General features: G+C 53.1%; 2 protein-coding genes across 4 annotated transcripts; one reads left to right on the plus strand and one right to left on the minus strand.

Moving 5' to 3' along the window:
- Window positions 1-9: 9 nt before the first annotated feature.
- Window positions 10-9,352, plus strand: Aebp1 (AE binding protein 1). The gene is made up of 21 exons (XM_015490265.2): window positions 10-294; window positions 1,801-2,142; window positions 2,588-2,659; window positions 2,780-2,851; window positions 2,955-3,068; window positions 3,143-3,211; window positions 3,900-3,977; window positions 4,339-4,416; window positions 4,495-4,548; window positions 4,980-5,089; window positions 5,167-5,306; window positions 5,640-5,724; window positions 5,820-5,964; window positions 6,058-6,143; window positions 6,388-6,511; window positions 6,816-7,012; window positions 7,104-7,283; window positions 7,479-7,830; window positions 7,907-8,046; window positions 8,154-8,253; window positions 8,506-9,352. The coding sequence occupies exons 1-21, from the start codon at window positions 57-59 to the stop codon at window positions 9,108-9,110; spliced, it is 3,381 nt and encodes a 1,126-aa protein (XP_015345751.1). The 5' UTR covers window positions 10-56; the 3' UTR covers window positions 9,111-9,352.
- Window positions 9,353-9,446: 94 nt separating this feature from the next.
- On the minus strand, window positions 9,447-17,993 carry Pold2 (DNA polymerase delta 2, accessory subunit). 3 transcript variants are annotated; one of them, XM_048786514.1, is made up of 12 exons: window positions 17,928-17,993; window positions 16,043-16,321; window positions 13,056-13,088; window positions 12,517-12,638; window positions 12,211-12,334; window positions 11,697-11,811; window positions 11,414-11,612; window positions 11,084-11,164; window positions 10,785-10,942; window positions 10,475-10,602; window positions 9,947-10,048; window positions 9,447-9,679 (listed from the first exon to the last, which is right to left on the minus strand). In XM_048786514.1, the coding sequence occupies exons 2-12, from the start codon at window positions 16,260-16,262 to the stop codon at window positions 9,519-9,521; spliced, it is 1,443 nt and encodes a 480-aa protein (XP_048642471.1). In that variant the 5' UTR covers window positions 16,263-16,321; window positions 17,928-17,993; the 3' UTR covers window positions 9,447-9,518. The 3 variants fall into 3 exon arrangements, with proteins under 3 accessions (XP_048642471.1, XP_048642470.1, XP_048642473.1); XM_048786513.1 differs by lacking the exon at window positions 17,928-17,993 and adding an exon at window positions 17,592-17,873; XM_048786516.1 differs by lacking the exons at window positions 13,056-13,088; window positions 17,928-17,993 and adding an exon at window positions 17,592-17,867.
- Window positions 17,994-19,817: the final 1,824 nt, after the last annotated feature.

Consider the following 19,817-nt stretch of genomic DNA (forward strand, 5'->3'; position numbering starts at 1 on the left):
TCCTGCCCGCCCCCTGCCCAGCCGCCCCTGCCCACCACCCACCCCGTGCCGCGGCCATGGCAGTGCGTACCGTGCCCCTGCTCGGCTGCCTTCTGGCACTGCTAGCACTCTGTACTGGGGGGCACTCACAGACGGTGCTGACCGACGACGAGATCGAGGAGTTCCTCGAAGGCTTCCTGTCAGAGCTGGAGCCCGAACCTCGGGAGGACGACGTGGAGGTCCCGCCGCCTCCCAAACCCACCCAGCGCGCCCGCAAAGCCAAGCCAGGGGGCAAGCTGGGGGCGGGTGCAGAAGGTGAGAGCCTGGGGCCGGGGCGACCCGTGGGGGGATTGGCACCTTAGGTGAGCATGAAAGGACTTGAAGGGCCTGGCTCCTCCCCAGACTGTTCATGGTGAGGACTTGCAACCGCGCCTGTTGGGACGCTGTGCCAGGCGAGGGCAGTGCTGGCGCGGAGCCCTGGGACCTGAAGGCACATCCAGCACAGGGTGGTAGGGCCGCTTTGGGGAGCCAGTGGATACAATTGTTCTAATAGCTCAGCCCCAGGCCCCAAGAGGGTTTAGGCTAGGCTAGGGAACTGTCACCACCCAGCTGTCCTTCCTGACAGGCCTTCTCTTCAGGCCACACCCCCACCCCCACCCCACGCCTGCACTTGCCCACCTACCCCAAGAGTGCACAGGTATGGGGAGGGGCTGCTGAAGACCTATAGCCCACGGCCATAGGTGGAAGTGGGCAATCCTGGATTATTATGAGAATTACATGAGGTGATGCATCACCAAGGCATGTAACCCAAGGTTTCTTATGTAATCAGTTGTCAATAAATCTTGGCTGTTTCCTGTGGCTCTCTGGAGGGTGGCAAAAGATCTTATGATCTCTCTCCCAGGAGACTCTAAGGCACCATTCATCGTTCTTGAGGTCAGCAGATTCCTCCTCCTGCTCCCTGTAGCCCCAGCTGTAGATCTTTCCTGACTCTCCTTGTACAACTCACCTCCCGGCACCTTCAGCAGCCCAGGCTTGCTGTCTAGGGTTTTGGAATATCGCTGGAACTGGCCTTCTCCTGGTTGTTTTGTAACTTTCCTGTATTTCAGCCAAACTGCCCTCGTGTCTCCCATCCACCATTAAACTCACAGCAGCATTTGCAGCTCCTGCTAATGCATCCTGGGAGGATTCCCATGGGGCAGCCTCACCTGGGGCACCTGCTCCCAGACTCCCTGAGATGACCTGGCAGCCAGAAGATCCTAGACTATTCCTCTGTCCCCTGTGTGGCCCTCAGGTCCCCAACCCATCCAAGATCTCTTACTTTTTCTTCTTTTGGGGGCCTCAGGACCCACCAAGTGTGCCTTTTCTTTGAAGTTTCTTTGTCTTTGCAGGGAGACCCCAGGTCCATGTCCTTCAATTTGTATGATAGTTACAGGGATGACTGTTGCTTCTTCAGGCCTGCATGATTTAGTCACCTCTCTGTCCCTTCCATGTCCAGCACAGAATGGTACTCCATGACTGATAAAGGGACATTTGGTGAAGGAGTGGATTGTGAAGGGCTCCTCTTGAGGTTTTGGCAGGTGTAGGCCTCTCCCTGGATCTGAGTGTCACACACTTAGGCTTTAGAGAGGCTGAGATATGATGGTGACAATCCCAGACTCACAGATAGAAAGCTGGGGCTCAAATACTAGGTCTGCCACAGTGTTTAACCTCTTAGTTTCCTGAACTGCTCTGGGGACTGATAAGAGCCTCTGTACCCAAGTTGTGGGCATCCTGAGGGGCCACACGGAGACAGAGTGGGCTCTAAATCTTAATCTTGGACAGTACCTCCAGAAAAGGCTAAAGACAAAGGGAAGAAAGGGAAGAAGGACAAAGGCCCAAAGGCAACCAAGCAGCCCCTGGAGGGGTCCCCGAGGCCTCCCAAGAAGGGGAAGGAAAAGCCACCCAAGACCACTAAGAAGCCCAAGGAGAAGCCACCCAAGGCCACAAAGAAACCCAAGGAGAAGCCACCCAAGGCCACCAAGAAGCCCAAGGAGAAGCCACCCAAGGCCACCAAAAGGCCCCCGACCGGGAAGAGACTCCCCACTCCAGCCCCCGTGGAAACCTTGGAGTGGCCACTGCCCCCACCCCCCAACACCGACCCTGGGGAGCCACCTCAGGAGGGAGGTTTGTGCCAGGTTTCTCTGGGGTTATGGGGCTCTGACCTCTATTAGAGGCTGGGAATGGGGAGGGTAGGTCCCTGGAACTCTTCTCCCTACAAACAAAGTAGGATTTGGGGCTTCATTTTTTTATCATGAACTTGGCAATTTGACCAGTGAGTTTCCTCAGAGCTCTAGCCTTTCCTGGGTAGGAAGAGGGCTTGGTAGCTTGGGGATGGGGATCTCTGTCCCCAGCTGTATGAACTTTCAGGATTCTTTCCTGTCTTCCTTGGTGTCAATAGCCAGCCCAGCTCTCTGACTTCAGGGTTGCTAGCAGGGTACAGGAGTGCCCACTCCAAGGAGTGTGGGCTTAGCAGTATGTCCACAGGGCCTGTGATGGCTGGTGGCCTTAGGCTGTCAGGGTGGTTAGGACAGGCCCCCATCCACCTGCTCCTGGGGCATCTGTGTTGCAGGAGAAGCCTTCCCAAATACCTGGCAGGGTCAAGGAGAGGAGATCCATGTAGAGGCCGGAGAGCACCAGCCTGGTGAGTGGCTGTCATCCTTCTGGCCTCGGGGTGACAAACCACCTTGGCTTGCTGCACTTGAGGGGTTTCCCAGAGTGGGCTTGGGTGGGGTTTTTAGTAGCCACTGGCATCTTCCTTTAGTGCCTGAGGAGGAGACTGAGGTGCCCACTCTGGACTACAATGACCAGATAGAAAGGGAGGACTACGAGGACTGTGAGTAGGCCGCTGTCCCAGTGGCTCAGACCTGGCCTGGGTAATGGTGGCCCTACCTGAGGACTCGTCTCAGCAGGGCAAATCAGATTCTGCCTCCCCTCAGTTGAGTACATCCGGCGCCAGAAGCAGCCTAGGCCACCACCCATCAGGAGGAGGCTCTGGCCAGAGCGCCCAAAGGAGAAGGTTGAGGAGCCAGAAGAGAGGAAGGAGATAACTGGTAGGATGGGGGGCAGAAGGGGAAAAGGTGCAGGGGAGGGGCTCTGGCCTACCCCCAACTCCACACCTCCACAGAGCCACCTCCAAAGCCTGTGCTGCCCCCTGACTACGGGGATGGCTTCGTGATCCCTAACTATGATGACAGTGAGTATCCAGTGTCCTAGAGTCTGAGGGATGTAGGTGAGTGGACACATGGGGCCAGGAATCTGGCCAGGGACTGGGCCTTCCCTGCCTGCTTTCCTGGCTCCTGACTTTGCCTTTATCCCCTCAGGGGTGTCCCTAGGCCTTTCAATTCCATGCATGCCCAGCCCTCCCTGTCCTGTGCTCTAGTCTCCTTCCTCCCAGCTCCTTGCTACCTTTCCTGAGGGTCACCTTGCTCCAGCTCATCATCCCCAGTGCTTGTGGCACCTGCAGATTCCCTCTCTCCTGGGCTATGGGTTTGAGCAGGTCCTTACTCTTTTCCTGCCTCCAGATCCCCGTCAGTTCTTCCAACCCTCTCTCTAGCTCAGTCCTCACGGTTCCATAGGGTGCCAGCCGCCACTCAGGCATGTCATCTGCTCTGGTACCACTCTCTGCCCAGTCTTGATTCCTTCTTGCCTCAGGCCAGACTGCCTTGTGGGACCAAGTTGGGGACCTCAGCAGGGTCTTGTTTGTCCCACCTGATGCCCCACCCTCTCATAGGAGGACCCCTGTCCTCTTCTTAGCCTGTCCCCGAGATCCCTACCTCCCTCCCCTCCTGCCCAGTCCTGCTTTGTGGGCTCCTGTGAACCCAGGAACCAAGGCCCCCAGAGCAGGATCAGAGCTGCCGCAGCCAAGTTCTCTCTCCCCACAGTGGACTATTACTTCCTGCCTCCTCCGCCACAGAAGCCCCATGTTGAGTTGGAAACAGATGAAGAGAAGGAAGAGCTAAGTGAGTGGGACCAGGGCCACCCCCTACGGCCAGCTCTGCCTGCCAGACCTCCTCCTCATGTGCCCTAGCTCAGCCTGACCCCCCATATGCCCTTGCTTAGCTTCTTCCATGAGTCCAAGCTCATCCTGACTTCCCAAATGCTCTAGCTAAGCTTCACCATATGTCTTAGCTCATCCTGACCCCCCATATACCCTAACTTAGCCTGACCAACCTCCAAGTACCCCAGCTCAACCTGCCCACCTACTATATGTCCCAACTCAGCCATTTCGCAGCTTAGTCTGTTACTCACACGTCCCAGCTCAGTCTGACCACACCCATGCTGAGGCCCAGGATGACAGACCTCTTACCTTGCATCCTCCAGAGAAACCCAAAAAGGGCAGCAGCCCCAAGGAGGAAACAGAGGACAAGTGGGCTGTGGAAAAGGGCAAGGACCAAAAAGGTGTGTGGCTGGTCCCCATGGGGCATCTTGACTCTTGTTGCCTTGGGCCTTTGGATCTAGCTCTTCCCTTGTCCACAGGTCCCCGAAAGGGCGAGGAGCTGGAAGAGGAGTGGGCTCCAGTGGAGAAAATCAGTGAGTGGGGATGGGTAGGGATAGGACAAAAACTAGCTCAAGACCATACACCAAATAAAATTGCAGCTGGGGCAGGGTAGGGAGTGAGGAGGGCCTTGGGTGAAAATCAAGGCCTCCAGCTGCCTTTACAGGTGGGCATCCTTGTGGGGGCCAGTGTGCAGATGACCTCATCATCTGGGTGAAGTCATGACTGGCAGGGCTCTGCACGGGATTTAATGTGAGTCCTGGGTTCCTGAGAGCTGGGCACCATCAGCATGTTCTTTCTCCAGATAGGGCAGCTGTGGCCCAAGCAGAGGAAGCAGAGCCACAAGCTGCCACAGCCTCCAATTAGCATCTCTGATTTGAGGGGAATGGGCTGTAGGCCCTGTAGCTCTGGGCTGGTGGAGGGAGATCTGAGCCCCTAGCCATCAGCCTGGGGTGTGTGTCCTCAGAGTGCCCGCCCATTGGGATGGAGTCGCACCGCATTGAGGACAACCAGATCCGCGCCTCCTCCATGCTGCGCCATGGCCTAGGGGCACAGCGTGGCCGGCTCAACATGCAGGTGGGTGAGTGGTTGGCCCATCCCCTAGCAGGCAAAGGGCTCTTCCACCCATGCTCAGCACCTACTATTCTGGACAGGCTGGTGCCAATGAGGATGACTACTATGATGGGGCATGGTGTGCTGAGGATGACTCACAGACCCAGTGGATTGAGGTGGACACCAGGAGGACTACTCGGTTCACTGGCGTCATCACCCAGGGCCGAGACTCCAGCATTCAGTACGTGGCTGGGCTCTTGGGAAGTTGGCAAGGTTTGGAGTCCCATTTGGGACATTTCAGTCAGCCCTTGAGCTGGTCCAGAAAAGCCAGTAAAATCCATGAGTGGCCAGCCTTGCCCCTGACCCTCAGCCATGGTAGTTAGCCCCTGAGTTCAGATGAGCATGAGGTCAGGGACAAACTACCACCCATAGCCATGGACAGGCACAGGACCTGGTACCTGATGCCTGAGTAAAACTCCATAGCCCTGCTGGTTCAGAAAAGGGGATTAGGTCACCTGGGGCCTGGGGCCTGGTGCAGGAGAGAAGCCTTGCCCTGACAACATCTTCTCCACAGTGACGACTTTGTGACCACTTTCTTCGTGGGCTTCAGCAATGACAGCCAGACATGGATGATGTACACCAATGGCTATGAGGAAATGGTAGGCACCTGAACCCTGTGCTGTTTCTGTTGTGTGGGCCAGAGTGGGCTCTCAGAAGGGGTAGGAGTGCTATTCTGAGGCCTGTCCCTCCCCAGATCTTCCACGGGAATGTGGACAAGGACACACCTGTGCTGAGTGAGCTTCCAGAGCCAGTGGTGGCCCGATTCATCCGGATCTACCCACTTACCTGGAATGGCAGCCTGTGCATGCGCTTGGAAGTGCTGGGCTGCCCCGTGACTCGTGAGTATGGAGGGGCTGGCCAGGGGTTGGGGTGGCTGGAGTTGATCTGTGGGTGAGTCAACATCAAGATCCCGACTGCCTACCCCTCTGCAGCTGTCCACAGCTACTATGCACAGAATGAGGTGGTGGCGACTGATGACCTGGACTTCCGGCATCACAGCTACAAGGACATGCGCCAGGTTAGAAGCCTGTGTCCCATGCCAGGGTGGGCCCTTTGCAGGGGTGACTGGAACTCATACCTAGCCCAGTCCTGCTGATTCAGGGGCCCAGCCTCCCTTAGAGGGATGTTGATTGCCCCTTGACTTAGGAAGGCTAGAACCTGTGGGCCACCTGAGAGGGGCTGGGTTTAGCTATCCATCCCATAAAACAGATCAGGACAGAAGAAGAGGCATGGTCAGTGATGTGGTGCCCTCTCCCTGCCAGCTGATGAAGGTGGTGAATGAAGAATGCCCCACCATCACCCGCACATACAGCCTGGGAAAGAGCTCACGAGGGCTCAAGATATATGCCATGGAGATCTCGGACAACCCTGGGGATCATGAGCTGGGTGAGGGCCTGAGGGCATCATTCTGCTAGCCCTGGCTGCCTGGCCCTGAGCTACTTGGCTCAGCTTCCACTCCACAGAGGATCAGAGGCAAGACCCTGGCACTGCAGCAGGGCCTGTGCAGTTGCTATGTGGAGTTCACCACCTCCTGCTTGCTCCTGGAGTCCCTCTGGGGATCCAGGCCTGTCTTGCTGGGCACCATAAACCTCAGCTGCTCCCTGCCCCCTGTCCCCTGGTGTCTGGGCCCTTTCTCAAACGCCCTGGGCCTCGTGAGACTGAGTGCTTGCTGTGGCTCCTGCCCTTTCAGGGGAGCCTGAGTTCCGCTACACAGCTGGAATCCATGGCAACGAGGTGCTGGGCCGAGAGCTACTGCTGTTGCTCATGCAGTACCTGTGCAGAGAGTACCGTGATGGGAACCCCCGTGTGCGCAACTTGGTGCAGGACACTCGCATCCACCTGGTGCCCTCACTGAACCCTGATGGTTATGAAGTGGCTGCACAGATGGTAGGTGGGACCTGGGGCTGGCCAGGGAAGGGTGGGGGTTGGGGGATGAGCAGCTGAAGAGGCCAAAGCTGACCCTGTTGACTTCTCACAGGGCTCAGAGTTTGGGAACTGGGCACTGGGGTTGTGGACCGAGGAAGGCTTTGACATCTTTGAGGACTTTCCGGATCTAAACTCTGTGCTCTGGGGAGCTGAGGAGAGGAAATGGGTCCCCTACCGGGTCCCCAACAATAACCTGCCCATCCCTGAGCGCTACCTGTCTCCAGATGCCACGGTGAGGAATTAACCCTGAAAATCTGGGCTGGGGAGTAGGAAAGTGGCTTAACCTCAGGTGCTAAGATTTAGGGGCTGGGAGAGAGTCAGAGGGACATAACGGGATGAGAAAAGTGAGCCACTGTCATGAGCATCTATGGAGGATGGAGGGGGTATGATGATGGGAGCCTTGGCCTCTTGTGCTGGCCACCCCCAGGTATCCACGGAGGTCAGAGCCATCATTGCCTGGATGGAGAAGAACCCCTTTGTGCTCGGAGCAAATCTGAATGGTGGTGAGCGGCTCGTATCCTACCCCTATGATATGGCCCGCACACCCAGCCAGGAGCAGCTGCTAGCTGCAGCCATGGCAGCTGCCCGTGGAGAGGATGATGAAGAGGCATCTGAGGCTCAGGAGACCCCAGACCATGCCATCTTCCGCTGGCTGGCCATCTCCTTTGCCTCTGCTCACCTCACCATGACAGAGCCCTACCGAGGAGGCTGTCAGGCCCAGGACTACACCAATGGCATGGGCATTGTCAACGGGGCCAAGTGGAATCCGCGGTCAGGGAGTGAGTCAGCCTGGGACGGGCTGTGGTGGGGAACAGCCCAAGGAGAGGCTGACTGTAATTCTATCTGTCCGTCCAGCTATCAACGACTTCAGTTACCTGCATACCAACTGCCTGGAGCTCTCTATCTACCTGGGCTGTGATAAATTCCCCCATGAAAGTGAGCTGCCCCGGGAGTGGGAAAACAACAAGGAGGCGTTGCTCACCTTCATGGAGCAGGTAGGGCAGTCTGGGCTGCATGTGGAGAGAAGGGTGAAGTCTGGGACAGGGTCCTCAAAATAGGGTCTCCATGTGGTCCCGAAGCCTCATCTCCCTCCTTCCCACAGGTGCATCGTGGCATCAAAGGTGTAGTGACAGATGAACAAAGCATTCCCATTGCCAATGCCACCATCTCTGTGAATGGCATCAACCATGGCGTGAAGACAGGTACCTTGTGTGCATACCTTTACCCACCTTCCCCAGGTGGAGTCTATCTTGTCCTCCCCAAGTACCCACAACAAAGGGAGACACATCTGTGAGGCAAGATGGCCTGCTCTGCAGGACTCAGCCAGAGAAAGGCCTGGCCACAGGAAGAACAGGGACTAGTGGGCACCTAGAAGAGGTTGGGGCTGGGAAGCTCAGAGGGGAAGGGTGGAGCTAAAGAGGCTCTGGGACAGCCAGCTTGTCTTTCCTGTGTAGCAAGTGGTGGTGATTACTGGCGCATTTTGAACCCGGGTGAGTATCGAGTGACAGCCCATGCAGAGGGTTATACCTCCAGTTCCAAGACCTGCAATGTGGACTATGACATTGGGGCCACCCAGTGCAACTTCATCCTGGCTCGCTCCAACTGGAAACGCATTCGGGAGATCATGGCCATGAATGGGAACCGGCCCATTCTGCGTGTTGACCCGTTACGCCCCATGACCCCTCAGCAGCGCCGCCTGCAGCAGCGCCGCCTACAGTACCGCCTGCGAATGCGAGAGCGGATGCGACTGCGTCGCCTCAATACCACTGTGGGTCCCACCACTACTCCAACCCCTGTCCCCAGCCCCACTGCTGCTCCCACCCCAGGCACTACCTGGGGACCCTGGGGCCTTCTACCTACAACCACTGCAGGTTGGGAGGAATCGGAAACCGAGACCTACACGGAGGTAGTAACAGAGTTTGGGACAGAGTTTGGGACTGAGTTGGAGCCCGAAGAGGAGGGGGAAGAGGGGGAAGAGGAGGAAGAGGAGATAGCTACTGGCCCTGCGTTCCCCTTCACAACAGTGGAGACCTACACGGTGAACTTTGGAGACTTCTGAGACCAGGGTCTCATCACCACCTGGCCCAGCTCAAGCTACAGCAACACTTCCCAAGCCTGTGCCCACAGACACACCCATCAGCACATGGAAGGCCCCTCGTGCAGGTCCTGCAGGGGACACAAAGGAGACAAGGACCCAAGAGCCAGTGTCTGTGCAGAGATTCCTGCCCTGCCTGCCAGCCTTCAGGGAGAGGCAGGGAGACACCCAAGGTCACACCAATAAAACAAGCTCATGGCACTGACCATTGCTGTTCTGACCAGCTCTAGGGGGAGAGGCTGGACCCCTACTAGGATCCTATCCCAGGTATGCCCAGGAGGAGGTCAAAGCTCAGACAAGTAAACATAAATGCTTTATTTACAAGGCTTATATTGCAAAGGCAAATGGCCTGGTTCAGGCTGCCCCTCTAAATCAGGGGCCCAATCCCAGGCCTCCAAGGTCATCATCCTCTGCTCCAAAACCAGCAAAGCTAATAGGTTGGCAAGCCAAGCTGCGCAGGTTCACCAGGCAGGCAGTCTGGGTGGCACTGAAGTCAGGAACGGCCACCAACAGCACCATCTGATCCTCAGGGCCTACAAAGGAGCCATATTGGATCCACTTAGGGTTCTGGGCAAGGTGTGCCTCACAAGAAAGCCCCCAGAAGTAAAGAGGAGTCACAGTGGGGGGTGACAACAGAAGTACACTGCTCAGAGCCATTTCAGCCCCCAGTCAGCCTGGCCCCCTTAAATAAAATAACAGTCACAGGGCAGACCCCAGGCAATCTAGTTCATGGGGACTTCTCCCCCAGGGAAGAACAAATTGCTCTTGTGAGCTCAGGGTTGTCAAAAGACAAAACTTACCTCGGATGATTTTGGAGCCAAAACTGGGAGTGTTCCCGCAAAAGTAGACATGAGGGCATTCCAGAAAGATGAATGGGTCAGTTTTGTAGAAGGGGTAACAACCTGGAAAGGGGCCTGTTGCTGAGCAGGGCTTCTCAGCCTGTATAGAGGATACCCGGGACTAGGCAGTCCTGCCATGGGGCTATTCTGCACAGGATATACAGTAGCATTCCTCCCCTTACCCACTAAATGCCAGTAGCAGGTCCCAGTTGTGAAAAAAGTGCCATGTTACCACAAGGCCTGAGGGGAAGGTCAGGGGCCCTGTTGCCTCTGCCCTCAGGGGTGGGGACTGGGGGGTTATACCATGCAAAACCCAAACTTCCAATATACTCCCATGGTCTTGAGCACTGGGGAGCCACGGTCAAAGACAAATTAAGAGTCTAGAGTAGCTTCCAGAACAGGCTTCTCCTTAACAGGCCTGGGCAAGGCAGTGTAATCTCAGGAAGCTGTCTTGGCCCACAGATCCCACCAGTGTGACTATGCTGTTACCTAGGGTGTCAGGAGCTGTGGGGCTGATGTGACGGACTCGCAGAGTCCACTCCAGAATCTCCAAATGGTCTTCCATACTGCTGTATCGGAAAATGTCATTCACATTCTGTCCTGATGTCCCCAGGAACCTGCAAGGCAAGGCTCTGCTGACCCTTGGCCTGGGGCCCACTGCTTCTGCTCCACCCATAACAGCCAGCCCAGAGCTCATATCATATTTTTTGGGTGCTCCAGGCCAACCTTGTACAAGAACCTTTTGTTGCCCTGCCTCCTCCCCAACCTTCTCCCCTGCTCCTTCTGCTGTACCAGCTACCTGACTCCATCGATGGTGGCCTGGTAGGGGTTGGTGACCAGCTGCAGTGTGGAGTAGGCAGTGGCCAGTGGGAACATGCAGTGGTGCAGGGGCTGCTGGGGGAGCGTATAGTTGGTTGGATCAAATTCACCTGGCATCACGTCCACAGGCACCGAGGCCTAGAGGGCATAGGGTAGGGAAAGCTTGCAGGACCTGAGGGAGCTCCCACTTCCCAAGTCAGCCACCCAACCTCCCGATCCCCACTCAACAGCTTCACAGACTGGGGTCTCCATACCCTGCCAGCCCCCAAAGCTGCTCACACTCAACTGCAGGAGGATCTCATCCAGCATCTTGACTGCTTCCACACTGGCTGCCTGGGTTTTCTTGGTGAGATACTTGGCCTGGGAGTAGAAACCCAGGAAGCCCTTAGGCCCTGAGGTCAAAGGGACACCCAGAGCCCACCTAAGTTCTCAGCTGAGGAAAGCAGAGCAAAGCCCACCAGCAGAAAGATTTAGAGTTGCCTCATAGACCCTGCACCCCCCTCTGGCCCATATACCATCAAGAAGCAGGGCTGCTTGTGAACATAGCCCCAGTGCAGGAGCCCGCCCACTGCAGCAGGAAGGCTGAATACAGCCAGGTAGCCTCCATACCTTGTTGATAGAATCTCTGCTTTGGGTGCTGTGGCTGAGGAGGTTGCCGGCAAGAATAACCCGGGAGACGTGGGCAGCACTGCACTGTTCTCCTTCATCCCCGAGCTGCCCCGTCACCACATCTACCAGCAGTTGAGTCCCCAGCAGACTCTCGCCACCGCCTCCACCCAGGCCCAGTCCAGACACGAGCAACACAAACCTGCAGAGACAGTGGGGTCCTGCAGGGTGCCATGGAAGGATATACCTCTCCTTGCACTGGCACTGGGGCACTGGGACTCCTCACCTGTCTGTGTCAAGAGGGGGTGCAGGCTTCTGTGGAGCAAGGTCAGCAAAGCAGTGGTCCTCTACCAGAAACTTTCCATCATCTCTCACGGAGCCAAACACTGCCAGGACTGTTCCTGGGGAGCAGTGAGGTGGTCAGGTGTTCCCACCTCCTCCCATCACCCAAATGGGCAGAACCACCAGCCCCTCTCAACACACCAGTTAATTTTCTTTAGGACTCTGAAACTAAAGCCAACTTTCTGGGGTCACTGTCCCTGGGTAGAGGCTGGAAGATTGGTCTCACCCAGTGATGGCACCCTACTTTCCCACAAACATAAATGCACCAGCCCCTCAAGCACAAGCCCTGACAGCCCCCACAGAGCCCCCCAACACAACCATGGTGAAGTCTCTCCCAACCTCCTACCAATATACCCTCATTGGACTCCCTACCTCTACCACCCTCTCATTGAATTCCCTGTTTCTCCCCATGCTAACATATTCATGCTGGGCTCTACCCACTCTCATTGGGCTCCCACCTGTGACCAACTTTGACACATCAATGGTGCCTTTCAGTTTGATACGCTGCAATTCATCTTCCAAGACCAGCTCATCATCTGGGTGGATGTATTTGCTTCGAGGAGGCTGGGGGAGCAGGTTGTGCTGAAAGGCAGAGATGGTAGATAGTCTTGGGATCGAGGCCACCAAAGTTCCTATGTTTCAAGATGGTACTGTAGCCCCTGCCCCTCTGGACCTGCTCCTTCGCTCTCCATGGGCAGAGACCCATCCCCAACCCCTTGGGTCTATTAGGGTGGCACATCAGTGTCCTCCCACATAGGTCTTACCTCTTCGCTGATCTCACGCAGGATGGAAGGCTGGAGTGGCATGGCCTTGAACAGAGTGCCCACTACACAGCACTTCTCCCCATGCTGCAGCTCACACAGCTTCTTTACTTCAACTTCACTGCCTGGTGTAAGGGATACAGACTCAGAGACCAGCCCCACCCCTGACCAAGCAAGCGGAAGCCCCTGCCCAGCCCTCTGCCATGGGGCACTTACAAAGAGCCTCACCAGAGTGCTGTAGGCCTGGGCCCTTGTCTTTACCAGGAAGGAGAGAACATAAAGTGAAAGACCTCCTGGACCTCAGCACAACAGTGAAGGGGGATCTGCCAGAGGGACAAAGCCTGTGGGTGTGGTGGGGCCCAAGATGCCAAGTATCCACCTAAGAGTCAGAAGCAAATAGGGACAGATATGCAGAAGCAAGGCCTTGTGAAGATAGGGCAGGCACCAGAGTTCTGTGGTCACAAGCCTGGGAGGGCCTGGAGCTACCAGAAGCTGGAAGAAGCAGGAAGGATCCTCCCCTAGAGTCTCCAGAAGGAACCAACCCTGTTGACAACTTGATTTCAGATTTCTGGCTTCTAGAATGGAGAGAATAAATATTGTCTTAAGTCAGCAAGTTTGTGGTACTTTATTACAATGCCATAAGAAACTAGTACAGAGCATTACTTCACTTATGCCTAAATTATAATAGTCATTCTTAGAAAGAAGCATGCTAAATCCCAACAGAATCCGGCCCTAAAAATATTACAATTTAAGAGTTTTCATTCTTCTGCTCTATCCTCTGTCCCCAAATGCTTCATCCTCTGAAAACAGAGATATCCAAAGGTCAGACATCCTACCCTCTTCCACCCCACTGTGTTTTCTGTTCCTTCTGGAGTCAGGCAGCCCTGATCACCAGGCATACCCAGGATCCTGGGGTAAGTTAGAACATATCAGAATGTTCTGTACATTCTAGAGGAGAGCTATAGAGAGCCAGGGTGGGCAGGAGGAAGGAATGCAAGTCTCTAAAGGCCTGTGGACTCATCACAATGGATCCCCATGCCTAGGAAAAACCCCTGTAAGGAGGAGGCACAGTAATGTGAAGATCATGTAGTCCCTCAGCTTAACTGACCCCTGCACAGCCCAACCCTCTCCTGCCCTGGAAGAACCAAAAACATTCCTCCGAGGTACATCTGGGGAAGCACAAAGAGGGGAGTAATTTGAAACAAGATAAGAGGGGCACCACCACCAGTAAGAAACACCACACACCAAAGAAAACAACACATTCCTGCTAGAATTTGGATATGGCTTGTCTTGCAAAGGTTCATGTATTGGAGGTTTGGTCCCTAGTGTAACAATGTGAGAGGTAGAGAGATATTTAAGAGGGGGAATCTAGTGGGAGGTCCTTATCTCACTGGGGGAGCAGCCCCCAGAAGAGATTAAAGCTCTCCTGAGAGTGAGTTATTATAAGAATGAGCCCAGTCCCTGAACTGCTCTCTGGCTTCCAGTTTGATGATGTGATCTCCCCCCCCCCCTTTTTTTTTTTTTTTTTTTGCATGTGCTCCTACTATTTGCTATGAGGTGCTCACTGGAATGAAGCTGATGCTGGTATCACACCCTTTAACCTCCAGAACTATGAGCTAAATAAACCTCTTTTCTACACGACGTACCTCACCTTAAGAATTTTGTTACAATAACAGAAAATGGACTAATATATGCTCTCACAACCCAGGTGGCCCCACTAAGCACAGTACACTGAGCTCAGTCAATCCTAACAATACGCTAAGAATAAGTATTATACCCACACTGAGGCATTGAGAGGTTAAGTATTATGTCCAAGGTCACAGAGTTGGGAGACAAATGTATGACCTTAAGTACTTGGTGGAAACATTAACCCAAGGCAGGATACCCTTCTCCAAGTAATGCACTGGTACCAACAACAAAACTGGACACAAAGACCAACACTTGCTCTCACTGATCCCCTTCCAGAAGGCAGACAGCCAACAGACAGTACACAAATAATTGCCCACAGACAAATAGGGAGCTGAGGTAGAAAATATAGAGTGGACTCTGACAGGTTAAGGTCACCAAAGGTGGTCTCCCTAAGGACATGCCACCTTAGGTGAGAATGTAAGGCCAGAAGACTAGGGAGAGAATGTGCCAGTGAATGGAAAAAGCCTACAGCAGGAAGGCTTGGCATGTTCAGGGAACAGGTGAGTAGAGAGAGACCCATTCTGAGAGGCAGGCTAAGCTTTAATGAGGAAGCCCAGGCTACACAGAGAAGCCTCCTGTGGGTATTCTGGGTGATAGCCAGCATCCACCACCAGGTCTGTGGTGACCTGCTGCCAGTCACCCCCTTCATTGTGGAAGCTGCCTAAATTCTTGCCCACAGTCAGTGTGTGGAATGCAATGGCTGCTGTCAATCACCTGGGAGCATTGTTAGCAGGTTCGATCACCGGGAAAGAACGTGCTGCTGTAAAACTCCTGAAAGGTGGTATTGACATTGGGCCCAAGCAGCAGGAGAATCCACGGACAGTGTCCCCAACGGCTTAAAGGAAAGCAAGGAAAAAGTTCAAATTACTCCCCTTTATGTGTTTCCTCTAGCAGAGGGAGGAAGTAGCCCCTTGTTATGTGGTAGAGGACAGGCAAATAGTACTTTGGGCTGAGGTAAAGAAAATATCACATCCCCAAAGAATTTGCTAATCTACCTAGCAAACTTCCAGGCCCAGAATTCTCCCACTGCCTAAACAAACTGAGAATTAATCCAATGGTTCAATGAGAGGTGGGAGGGACCTGACAGCCAGTGTTTCTCAAAGTTCCCAGTGGTTCCCATGGGCCACCAGGGCTGAGATTCACCAAGTCTGGTGCTAGGGATAAGTAAGGCAGGGTCTTACCTATAAAAGCCTCAATTTAAAAACATAATAGGAGATGAATTTGAAAACAACATGGAAAACCACTCACGCAAATCATGAGAATGTAACATCATCCAAAAGTTAAAAGTGGGAGATGGGGGTCCTTTTTCACCACTGAGAATAATCTAATTGCAGGTGCAATCACCAAAGAAGAAATGAGGAAAAGAAAATGGGTCATGTTGCCCAGGCCACTTTATTAGGAAAGACAGAGAAAGCCCAAGAGACAGAAGACTCAAGGCTACCAGTACAGGAAGCCAGGAGAAGCCATCAGTGAAGAAAGGAGAGGGGTCCCTGGAGACCATAGTGTGCATCTCCAGAAATCTTGTCTTCTTGACATACCAAGGGGCCCTTTAGCTATAGTGTGAACAAACAGCTGAATAATTTGCACTGAAGATAGGAAAAACATTTCCCTCTGCTAATGAAATATTCACTGTCACCACCAAAACTAAGCCCTTACCTCAAACCAGTCTCTGAACTAAACCTAACATTAAACCCACAGGTTACCTAATCCTCATTATTACCTTAAGAAGAAACTGAAGGATAAAGAGGTTAATTTTCCCAAGGTAACTAGAAAGTAGAAGTTAGAGAAAAATTTTGAGTCTAAGTTCTGAGCTGGTAGGGGGATTACCCCCTAAACTCACCCCAATGCTGCAGGGCCCGGTTCACCAAGAAGGGTCGCATCTGGATGAGGCGGGTGGCATAAATGTGGGCGTACTGTCGACTGAAACTTCTCTCCCCCAACCTGAAGGGTTGTGAGGAGTTGGTGTAAGTTGCCACAGGCACCCGGGCGAAGGTGGCATTGTTGACTGTTGGTGGAGACAGCAGAGTGTGGGGCCTCTGAGCTGCCTGTTCAGAAAACATGGCTGTACTCTTGGCTTGCTTTGTCCGTCAGACAGCTGTGCCCAGGCCAAAGAGGGTCACTGCAAGAAAACAAAGGCATTCTTGCCACTCCTGTCCCAACCCAAGGCAGCAACTCTGCTGGTGTCTCAACCAAGCTGCCCACACTTCAAAGGGCACTAAGATAGAAGGGGAACATAAGCTGGGTGTGGGTAGTGAACAGCCTGTAATCCCAGCAGGTCAGGAAGCTAAGGCAGGAGGATCAAAATTTCAAAGCCAGCCTCAGCAACTTAGGCTCTAAGCAGCTTCTGGAGACTCTGTCTCAAAGTAAAAAATAAAAAGGTATGGGAATGTGACTCAGTGGTTAAACACCCCTGGGTTTAATCCCCTGCACACACACACAAAAAAAAGGGTTAGGGGAAGGGAGAACAGACATAGTGTTTTCCTGGAACTATCTGTGTCTGGATATCTGTCTCACTCTGTAACCCTAGGCCAGGCAGGGAGAAAAGGAAAGCTGAGAGTGATTCTCCCATTTGGAGCTCTCTGCAAATCCCAAATTCAGGCATCCACTCAGGCATTTCCATCTGGACAGCTACCAGAGTCTCAAACTTAGTACAACTCAACTGGAACACCTGATTTGCCTCCATCCAGCTCCCCAGCCCTGCTCCATCTCAGAAAATGAGGCCAGCCTTATTACTAAATAAGCTTACCATTAAAGAATAATAATAACTAAGTAATAAAAATAAAACTAATTTAAATAAAACATAAATCAGTTGCTGCTCTGCTGGAAACTTTTCAAAGATTCCCTATTTCACTATGTAAAGTCCTATGTTCTTATAGTGGCCTATGAGATCGGCCCCAATGGTCCTCCCCTACGATGTCTCTCACTCCTCCTAGTGACCCTCCCACAGCAGGGGCTCCAGGAGAGGTCTCTGTATTCTGGTTGGCTCTTCTCCCATATACCTCACTGGTTCTTCATGTCCTTACTCAAAAATTCACCTACCCCTCTCCATATTAATTTTCAAGTGCAACCCTCCCCGGTATGTCTGCTTCTCTGATTGTTGTTCACAGCATTTTCTCCTAATAAACTGTATACTTTAAGTTTGCCTGCCTCCTCCAACTAGACGATAAGCTCCAGGACAGCAAAGATTTTTGTTTTATTCCTGGAGATATTACCAGCACCTAGAACCGCACTGTTTGTTTCATTGGAATTTAACCGAGTTGTACCTGCAGGACGTACATGTGATTTTGAAAAGTAATACAAACAATATCTCAAGATATTCTTCATACACAATTGAAATGACAGTAGTTTGGATATTTTACCACCACAGCTTTCTCCACCCACAAACCTACTTGTTGTTTTGTTTAGGAAGTTCAAAACCCCGTAGCTGGTTCGTGTTCCCTGTACTGGACAGCTGTGCTGCACAATGCAAGCTCTCGTTATTAGCCCAAAGGGCGAATCTAAATCAACTTTAAGCCAAACGTGCACTACGGTGGCCGCGGCCCGCCAGCTACCGCGTCTCATATGGCGGGAGTCGGATCCACCCGTGGCCGCCCTCCCCCCAGCGTCCGGAGCTAGGTCCCGCGCGGCAGTGCGGAATGTTCCCCAAGATGCGAGTTGCGGCCCGGGAAGCCCTTGTCTCGGACCCGTGGCCTTGAGCCCATTTAACCCCGCAGGTCTGCACTCACCGCGCGACTCTCCACATCCCGCGAATCCCCGCGCGCCCGGCCCGCCCGTCATCGCATCCCACCAATCCCGGCGCGCCTGTCCCACCCATCGCCGCTCTCTGCCAATCCCCACGCGCCTGACCCGCCCATATTCGCATCTTGCCAATCGTTGCCGCTCATCTCCGTCCATCATCTTGCGCCGTATCCCGCCGACCCCCGCGCGCCCTTAGCCGGGGAAGCTCCAGCTAAGGAAGCGCTTAGCCGAGTCCCAGGTTCCCTTGGCAACGAGGGGCGGGGAAAGGCGCTGCGGGTCCCGTACGCATGCGTGCACGCTGGGAGCTGGGTGGTTGGGTGCGCGGTGAGAGGTACCCGGTCGCTTTGGGTCTCATTGACTGTCAGGCCTCGCCCTGACGCCCTGCCCCGCGAAATTGCCTGGCGGGTCTCCCAAAGTCTCCCAGGGTCCTCGCTGTCCCTGCAGAGTGGCTCACCTGAGCGCAAGGGATCGCAAGCGGCCGCAAGTGAGAGGATCCTGGCAGAAGGAAGGAGGCGCCAGCGGCCAGTCCCTCTCTGCCCTCCAGTCCTGCAGCCCTGTGCAACCGACCCCGGCGGGCTGCTGTCAAGTGCTCCACAGCGACCATCCTATATTCCCCACCCTCCGATGTCCTCCACACCCCGGAATTCGTACTCTTTCTACCCATTAATTCGTAGTATTTCTAACGGAACCCATCGGTTCTTCCCTGTACAGTTTTCCTCCCTCTCCCACCTTTGCTGTGAGTCTCCGTCAGAAGTTGATAATGAACACACTATCCTCCTGTAGTGGACCAGCGTGATAGTGCACACCTGTAATCACAGCTGCTGGGACCCTGAGGCTAGGTTCAAGGCTAACCTGGGTGATTTTGGCCCGGTCAGAAATTAAGATGAAAAGGGATAGGGACGTAGCTCACTAATTGAGAGTCCCTGGGTTCAAGTCCCAGTACTTCTGCAGGGTGGAGGGTTTCGAGGAAGCTCCGTAATAGATTTACCACTGTTCTAAGTACTTGACACTTTAATCCACCCTTTGAAGCATAAACTGTCCTTCCATTTTACAAATGAAGAAACAGGCAAATTAGGGGTCACCCAGTTAGCAGCAACTGGGATTCGTACAAAGGCAGCCTGACTGCTGGTAACATTGTACTGTACTGAGGCTTCACTTGTAACATTGTACATGTACTGGGCAAACGTACATAGTTTTACTTCTTCCTTTGCAATTTGGATACCTTTTCTGTTTCTTGCCTTTTCTGTTTTCTTGTTTCTGGTTGGAATTTCCCATACCTAAATTGAACGGTAGTGGCGAAAGTGATCTTAAAGGAAAAAATTTCAAAAGTCAGCATTGAGTGTGATGTTAGTTGTGAATTCTTCATATATGGATTTTATTATTTGAGATAGTTTCCATATATTCCTTGTTTTCTGAAGTTTTTGTTTTGTCATGATAAGATGTTAAATTTTGCCAAATACTTTTCTCTGCATAAATTGAGCTGATCATGTGGTTCCCTCTGCCCCTTTTCATTCAGGTGATCTATTACATTTTTAAATTTTGTTATGTCGGACCATTTTTGCATTTCAGAAGAAAATCCCACTTGGTAGACTTAGTAACCACTTAGTGGAACTACAAACCAAAGTTACAGCAATACTAGCTTTTATAATTACCCCTGTTCACCTTTACCAGAGGTCTTTATTTATTTATTTATTCTTGATTTTGAGTTACTTTCTTTTCAACTTACAGGACTCCCCCTAGCATTTCTTTCCAAGATTTCTGATGAGAAATCTGATCATCTTTTTGAGTATCCCTTATATTTGATGGGTCACTTCTCTCCTGATGCCTTCAAGATTGTCTCCTTGAACAGTTTATAGTTACAGGGATACAAGTGGATA

This window comes from Marmota marmota, unplaced genomic scaffold, assembly GCF_001458135.2.
Source record: "Marmota marmota marmota unplaced genomic scaffold, marMar, whole genome shotgun sequence".
Lineage (NCBI taxonomy): Eukaryota > Metazoa > Chordata > Mammalia > Rodentia > Sciuridae > Marmota > Marmota marmota.